At 40.9% G+C, this 8246-nt stretch overlaps 1 protein-coding gene across 1 annotated transcript; it reads right to left on the minus strand.

Moving 5' to 3' along the window:
• Window position 1: 1 nt before the first annotated feature.
• Window positions 2–7262, minus strand: dnaja2b (DnaJ heat shock protein family (Hsp40) member A2b). The gene is made up of 9 exons (XM_086072535.1): window positions 7051–7262; window positions 6032–6091; window positions 3625–3851; window positions 3297–3377; window positions 3062–3195; window positions 2765–2961; window positions 2520–2664; window positions 1335–1462; window positions 2–1268 (listed from the first exon to the last, which is right to left on the minus strand). Exons 1-9 carry the CDS (start codon window positions 7126–7128, stop codon window positions 1080–1082), a joined length of 1239 nt encoding a protein of 412 aa, XP_085928661.1. The 5' UTR covers window positions 7129–7262; the 3' UTR covers window positions 2–1079.
• Between the last annotated feature and the right edge of the window lie 984 nt (window positions 7263–8246).

The raw sequence follows: 8246 nt of genomic DNA on the forward strand, positions 1-8246 counted from the left end.
GTTGGACTTGCAGATTGTTTATTATACAGTATAATTATATGGACAAACATAAGCATTAACAGTAATATCACTTCAATGACAAGCTCCTGTAGTCTGCGACCAAATGTACACACCGAAGCTCCATAAAGTCCTTATCATATAAAGTCGGCCGCTAAGAGATTGATACTGTAGAGGGCGCTGTTTTACGCAACATAAAGGGCCGTGGCTGTGTCGCTCAGGTTTGGAGGGTCAATCTTGTAGTGACGTAACTTTGCCAAACAAATCCGATATGTTGTCTTGCCCTTGTGAAGTGAGATGGCAAACATTCAACAGTTTGACAGCGTCCGCTCGCATTGTACAGCTTAAACAAGGCGGCGGTAGAAAGGCGGAACATTCCAAAACCGCTTCGACTTGACGGGCCACCGCCGCGTTAACATACAAGAGTTCACAGATCAGGTTGAGTGGTCTCAAGAAACACCAACATAAAACTTCAAAGATCGGTACTACGACTTGGAACTTTTGTCACGTCATAGCGAGCTGACAGCACGGGGGACCATTTTGGAAAATCATTGCTGTGTGGAGTCTTCAGGCTTGATTGATGTCTGTGTGTGCGCGTGTGTGTGTGTGTGGACCCAGGTTGTACGTCGTCACCAAGTAAGCAGCATGCTTGTGTGTGATGGATTACACTAAACCATGTACACTAGTCAACAATATTCTCTTTTTTTTTTCTTTTTTTTCTTACATTTGAGCAACTGTTTGTTAGCATGAACAGCTGACACGGAAGTCTGAATCAAGTTTTGGCCTGAGGCTTTGCTGAGCACTATTGTGAGTATCTCTTATGGGCAACCATAGAACTGAGGAGGGTGCACATGTGTGTGTGTGTGTGTGTGTGTGTGTGTGTGTGTGTGTGTGTGTGTGTGTGTGTGTGTGTGTGTGTGTGTGTGTGTGTCGGGTGTGTCGGGTGTGTCGGGTGTGTCTCCGTGACAGGAGAAATGTGTGCGCGCGCGTGTGTGTGTGTGTGTGTGTGTCAAGTCTTGAATGGTGTTGTAACAATGGGGCTGTGGAGGAATGATGCACAGAAACACGCATCAACGTCTTCTCTATTGGTGCGCGCATTGGACCCCCGGGCCGTGATGGCCGCCCTCTTCGTCGGAGCTGTCGTTGTAGGCCTCTCTCCTGGCGCCCCCGCCCGACCCTTGACTCCTGTCGAACTCCATCAGCTCCACTTCCTCGGCGTCGGCGGAAATAAGGGGATCCTCGGCGCGGCTGGGCAGCAGGCACTCCAGCTCCTGGAAGAGCGATTGTTCGTCATTGTTGTTGCTTCAGGAAACGCCGTTTCTCAAACGGGGACTTACGTTTAGCTTTTCGGGGCTAATCCAGTTGTTCGCGGGGAACTGCACGTCAAACTTAATGTAGAGGTCTCCCTTCTCAAAGGGGTTTCTGTATTGTGGCATTCCCTCGCCCTTCACCACACGAACGCAGCCTGAAGACATACAATGAAATAAGACAATACCAAAAAAAAAAAAAAGCCAATTTGGCTTCAACATTGTTAAAACGCGTGATCACAAGAATGAAATAATCAATTAACTTGTGAGAGGTTTGTTTTTAAGAATGTTGTAATATTCTAAACTATAAATCTTTTCGGGGGACATCAACTATTATTACATAGATTTTTTGCTATTCGAAGCCATCTTTGTTTTTTTTAATGCATCGTTTGTCGTATTAAAAAGATTCAGAATCAATTCAGCTATTAAAAAATGTTGTTTATGTTTAAAAAAAAAAGAGCTGCCATACGATTAAAAATTGTAATCAGACTAATCACATTTTAGAATTTTTATTAATCGCTTAATAAAAAAAGCCTTATCTACATATTTCCCCCCACCAAATTTAAAGAGCGCCGGTTATGTGTTAATTCTTTTGACATTTAATGTTATGAGGACGTCTTCAACATATTTTGATCCACTGCACACGCTTATCCTCCTCTTTTTCTAATCAGTTACTTACTTTTAAAATGGAAGAAAATGACCCCGATATTTTTGACATGAACAAATATTCTAAATGTGATACGCAAACATTCATTAAATGTTTTACTTTTAATGCATGAAATTGTGTTTATTGCTCAAACACAAACTGTGCTACCTTAAACGTAGCCATCCGCTGTCATGCTAAATGATAATCCATGGTCAAAATTAATAGTGCGATTAAGCTGTGTTAATTCATGATTAATGCGATCATTTTTTTGTGATTAATTAATCAGTTAACACTTTTAACTTTTACAGCACTAGTTTAAATACAAAAAATAAAAACCACTGTTGTCTGTTGCATATTGCACTTTCAAGTATTGAATACATTTAACACTAAATAAGAATGATACGTTTAAATGTTTTTGTAAATATATTGTTATAAGAGAAATGACAGAAATTTGCAACGCTGTCAGCCAACGCTAAACTTGAAGAGTTAGCGATGGCTCGTAACTCTGAAATTGATGCATTTTCGGGTCAAGGTATCGCTGTATTGCCAAGTAGGCACGCGTAGCGTACCTGGTTCTATGACTTTGCCAGGTGGGTACTTGACAAGCAGCTGCCGTCCATCCAGATGTGTGACAGTTATCTGGAAGCCACACAGCGCCTCCACAAGGCCAATGCGCTGCACGATGTGAAGGTCATTGCTTTCCCGGCGGAATTCCTGAGACGAAGACGAAAACTAATTGAGGCCCTGATTCAATAACGACCTCATGCATTTTTCATTTTCATTCAAGTTTTTTGTTGTTGTTTTTTTAATTTACGTCATGTTCTTTCTCCTGTAGGACCAGGACAATGTCGCCGGGTTCCACACCCGGCGCTTGGTCAGCTTCCCCAGTGAAGGTGATCTTCTGTCCATGTCTCATGCCTTTGTCCACGTGCACCTCTAGCAGCTTTGTTTCCTTACAGACCTTCTGACCTTCACACTTTTTACAGCGATCTTTTTCACTAATAACCTCGCCTGCGCAAACACAAACAAGCGGACCAAGATTTGGAGATTAGTTTTTGGATCCCCCCGACCCCGCGCATGAAATTGTGTGAATTGTTTCCAGTCACATTACCCTCTCCTTTGCAGTCTGTACAGACCGACTGCACCTGTTGGACCATACCAGGGGCCAGCTGCCGAATCACCACCCTCATACCTAGTCCTCTGCATGCCACACACTTCTGCACTGCGCCCGCTTTGCCCCCCTGACTGGATGGCAAATGGAAGAATGTCAGCACTGTCAAATGTACAGTTGTCTTATTTCTAACAGTACAAAACAGTCACAGAAAAAAAGAAAAAAAATGACTCACCCATTGCAGGTAACACAAAGCACATTCTTGCTCAGCTGGAGCTTAGTAGTTTTACCATTGTAGAGGTCTTCAAGTGAAACTCTGGCAGGGAAAAAAATAAAAATAAAATAACACATCAGTATATAATACCACAATGTTGACATTCACGCTTGAAAATGGCAGATCTTCAATAAGCCTAGCTGCCAAGTCATGCGTAGAGAAACTTAAATTAGACTAACAATAGCTCGAACAATTTGGGAAATGGACAGCTCATGTAAGATAAACGCAATTCTGCAAATTTTTTTTAAAAAAAAGGTCCACTATGTGTCACTTTTAAAAGCCCATTTACTTCAGAGGGTGCACCATGTCTTCGCCTCGCCTCCGTCCTCCGTTGCGACCTCTGCTCTGTCCCCCCATGAACCCGAAGAGTCCTCCGCCGAAAATGTGAGAGAAGATATCGTCCATGCCGGGCCCGCCGCCTCCGCCTTCCCGTAGCCCCTGTTCGCCATAGCGGTCGTAGAGCTCTTTCTTCTCCGGGGTTGTCAGTACTTCATATGCAAAACTGATCTCTTTAAACTGGACGACAACATGAAACGCACACACAAATGGATCGATTTTTGTTAGTTAGTTGCCATGTCAAAGTTTTGCCATCAAACAAAAATTTACTATAAATAAAATACCAAACTCTTTTGAGTTATAAAAAAAAAAAAAAAAGCAAGGTGTGTTATTTTGAATGTCAAAAGAGCAAGTAATTCTAATATACTCCCAAAAGACAAAATCATTTGTGATGAGCCCTTCCATTTGTTTGGTTAAACATAAAAAATGTGACCCAACAAAAATTCACAACTTTTCCCCAACTGAGACATTGCTTGGTCATGACAGGGGTACAAAATAATTTCCAAGGTATTAAACATACCATGGAATACAGTAAAAACAGTTGTCATGCAAATCATAAGGCACAACAGTGACAATACCAAGAAGTCCCTCTAAAAATTGATGAAAAGATGGGAAGAAAAACGGTCAGGGAGGCTGTCAAGAGGCCGACAGCACTGAAGAAACTTCAGCAATTTCTGGCAAGTAATTGCTGCAAAAATCTCCCTTTAAGGATGTATATAATTGTGCAAAAAAAAGCGATTAAAACACCCCAAATAAAAGATTGCATTATTTCCAATTGATAAAAATGGGGATGCACGATAATACTATTTTCAACCAATACCGATAAAGCAATAATTTAGAAAGTGCCGATGTCGATAACCAATAAGTAAGCCGATAATTGTTTGCAACATTAACTTGAATAGAAATATACAGTGGAGTCCTACATGTACAAATACATTGAAACATTGTGTAAAGCACCATGGAAGCTGAATTTTATTGATATTTCTGCTTCAAAGACAACCGGTAAGTCATTTTGAGTTTGCCAAAAGTCAAGTTTCAAAAATGCATCAAAAAACGGCGAGGGTAATATTTTGGAGAGACACAGTAAAGAAAGCCCACACTGGCTTCTGCCATGATGCATCTTTTGTGAACACGAGGTCGCGCGCATTATGAGGTCACAAATATGCGACACAAATAGGGGAGGGGGTTGATGAGTTAGGCAACACTTGAGCAACAACAGATGGACCAACGTGGCATGTCTATTATTATTATTATCATCATCATCTGTGGATTTCTTTATTACCTGGGTTGATCTGTATCACGTCAAATAGGTCGATAGATTGCCGATAATTATCGGCCACCGATATTATTGTGCATCCCCAGATAAAAGTTCATATTAATGGTGGTAAAAGTTTAGAAACGACCTACTCTCATTTATTACTATATCCCATCCACACAAAAAAAAGCACAAAAAAAGGGATTTTTGAAAAGGAGTGTGAAGACTTCTTTGTGTTTTTTGTTAGGACTGGGGGACCAAGCAGCAATGCAAAAACAAAACAACAAAAAAAAGCAAGCTAGGGCTATGCTTAAGGGGAAAGCAGTTTGATGTGAACATATTCATCATCCGCAAATAGCGTTGTCTGTCTGTGTGATTAGCAAAAATGAAATACATCTCCTGCAACCAACTGTTGATTTACGGAATCACCACTGCCCTCAATACAAACGGCAATAATAATTTGAGAAATGAAAGTGTTGTAATGCTTATACTGCTGTTTGCATGTGTTTGTCTGACTGACTGACTTCCTGTCCTGGGGCATGGTGCCCCAACAGCTGAATGATTTTCTATTGTCTTATTGGGAAGTTATGATTATCACAAGTGGTGCAAATATGCTAAGTGGCAGGAAAAAAGGCAGTTAGTATTTTTTTGGTTGGGAGATTTTGTAATTGATTTACAATTTTGGAATAAAAAGTGAAATTGCATTATCATCCTACCAGTACAATACGGCAGAACGTACACCAGAAAATGAGCTTGCAGTTTTACTACTACCCAATCCATTTTTATCACTTGTACTAGTTAAGAATGTTAAAATCATATTGCATGTACAGTACTTGCTACAAATCCCTATATATGAGCCCCGTGTCAAAGATGTAAGCATTTTTTGTTGCCAAGATACAACAGTGAATTCCATTTTCCTCACTTGTATGGCAGTTTAGAATGCTAAAAGGTTTAGTAACTGCCAAATCATAAACAGAGTTTAAGCTTTAAAACAAATGATTTACAGTCCCCTTATTTACAGTGGGATTCGTACGCAGCCTATCAACGTGGTCGGTGCCCCGTCATCTTTTTCTTGTATATAAAACCACTGCTGAGCATTTCATACCTTGTCTCCAGCATCCGGGTTCTTGTCGGGATGGTACTCTTTAGCCAATTTGCGGTAGGCCTGTAATAAACCAAGAGGGCCACATCAATTGTTAATCTCATGGGAAAGAACAAACCAGAGCCTTGATCTCAGTCAAGCATCAGCTGTGCATAAAAAAAAAAGCTATACGGCATCGACTGTAGGCCTGCTGTCAAAACCATCAGGACACCAGCAGGGGCATCGCTGCCTTTGACACTTCAAGACATCTTGACATTTAAACTAAAATTAAACCATTCTTCTAATAGTAGGACATCAAAAGAGTATGATAGCACTATTCCTTTAAAAATATTGTGAAACAACCCACTGACTCATAGAACAGTTGTGTATCTGCAATGTTGGGTTAGAAATATAGGTGGTATATGACTGACAGGTTTAACTTTTAAGATTAACTTTTATCAAAGCACACCTAATGGGGAAAATTAAGTTTTTATGGCATTTTCAACAGATGTGCATAAGTGACATTAGCATAACAGTTAAAGATCGTTAAATAACCATCTTGGACATACCAACCATTACACATTCACGTAGGATGATTTAAGATACACACGAATTGCTCCGCGAAGCAATGGAACACGACACATACAAAATGTATGGGCACAAAATAATGTTCATTGTAATGGTATATTTACTTAATGCTTAATGGGCTACACGGCGACGACTATTTCCTGAAATGTATCGTCTAATATCCGGCGAGCTACGACACTCGTGGTCACATTAAGTTTTTGTTAACGTTCAGCAGTCACTATGTTTTCAGTGTACAAATGAAATGTGACATATTCCGAAGATGGGAAAGAGATTTGTTGCACCGTCACCGTGGGGAACGCCGTGTATAGTTTGCTTCGCAGTTCTCTCGCTTAGTTTACAAGCTATCTAGCGAGCTAGCTACCTAGCTAGCTCATGTTGGCCAAGCAGAATTCTAGGCCCATTTTACAGGTGACCTACATCGCCGTCTCATTATTCTCAATTTGCAACGTTCTCACCTTTTTTAGTTCATTTTCGGAGGCCGACGGTGAGACGCCGAGGATGTCGTAGAGTTTAGTGTCCGCGACTTTCGACATGATGCTTGGGAGCCGGCCACCTTCTGCGGACGTTCAGCTGAGTGAGGAAGGAAACAAGCTAAGCCGGCTGCGATCGTCCCGGGTTGCCAGATTCAGACACAAATTCGTCCCGGGTTGCCAGATTCAGACACAAAGTCCCCCCCTCTGACGTAGACGCCCCCAACCAGAGCAGTCACATTTCTAGAGGGCGGGCAGAGGGGATTTCTAGAACTTCACACGGGGCCATAATCAGGTTTTATTATTAGCCGTACGTACCATGACGCTCTTTGTGACGCTTGATTGCAGAGAGCAATTGTGTTTGTATGAAGACCACCAGTGGTGGGCAGGCTTAAGACACATTGCCTGCTCATTAGGTAAACCAATACAAAATAAAAATGCTAAATAACGACAATCCGCTTTTTAATTAATTAATGTATTCATTTTTTGGACTATTTATTCATTTGGGCTGCTGTCGATCTCTGGTTGGGCGACACGAGCGCACAATTAAGCATTCACTATAACATTCACACCCGTTGACAATTTAGAGAATTTTAATGAACCTAAAGTTTATGTTTTTGGAATGTGGGAGGAATTACATGAGAGCATAGGCCAGTCTCAGCCTGAAGACAACCTAAGGGGGGTATAGCCCTTGACTCTGTCGCCACAAAATAGATAAACAAGCATTCACACTCAAATCATTTACCTTTCTAAGCAATTTAGAGTATTGAATCGACCTAAATAGACTTTGTGGCCAATTGCAAGGCAAGTAACAAGAGCAAGCCCACATTCACACCTAACTGAACAGATTTTGGGAGTTGAAAAACTGGTATACACCCTGGACTGGTCGCAATAGTTTGGCCATTCACTGACCAACCCGCTTCTGACATTATACAGTACTAACACGAATACTTTTGCACAGTAATTAAACTTTATAATACCAGCATGATAGATAGATAGATAGATAGATAGATAGATAGATAGATAGATAGATAGATAGATAGATAGATAGATAGATAGATAGATAGTCTAGCTATCTATTATGTAGTAGCTAATCTATTATAGAAAAATAGATTTAGTTCCACAATTTGTGTTTTTTTGTCCGTGTCCCTAAACTCTTCGGCTGAAATAGTGAGAATTGA

The sequence above is a fragment of the Leptonotus elevatus genome, chromosome 4, assembly GCF_054856555.1.
Source record: "Leptonotus elevatus isolate MCC_2025b chromosome 4, RoL_Lele_1.0, whole genome shotgun sequence".
NCBI lineage: Eukaryota > Metazoa > Chordata > Actinopteri > Syngnathiformes > Syngnathidae > Leptonotus > Leptonotus elevatus.

Excerpts from the sequence above, each read along its gene's own strand:
- dnaja2b (XM_086072535.1), bottom strand. The coding sequence starts at position 7,128 with ATGTCGAAAGTCGCGGACACTAAACTCTACGACATCCTCGGCGTCTCA. Across the intron at positions 3,852-6,031 it reads ACCCGGATGCTGGAGACAAG|TTTAAAGAGATCAGTTTTGC; the intron begins GTATGAAATGCT and ends GTTGTCGTCCAG. Across the intron at positions 1,463-2,519 it reads TGGCAAAGTCATAGAACCAG|GCTGCGTTCGTGTGGTGAAG; the intron begins GTACGCTACGCG and ends GTATGTCTTCAG.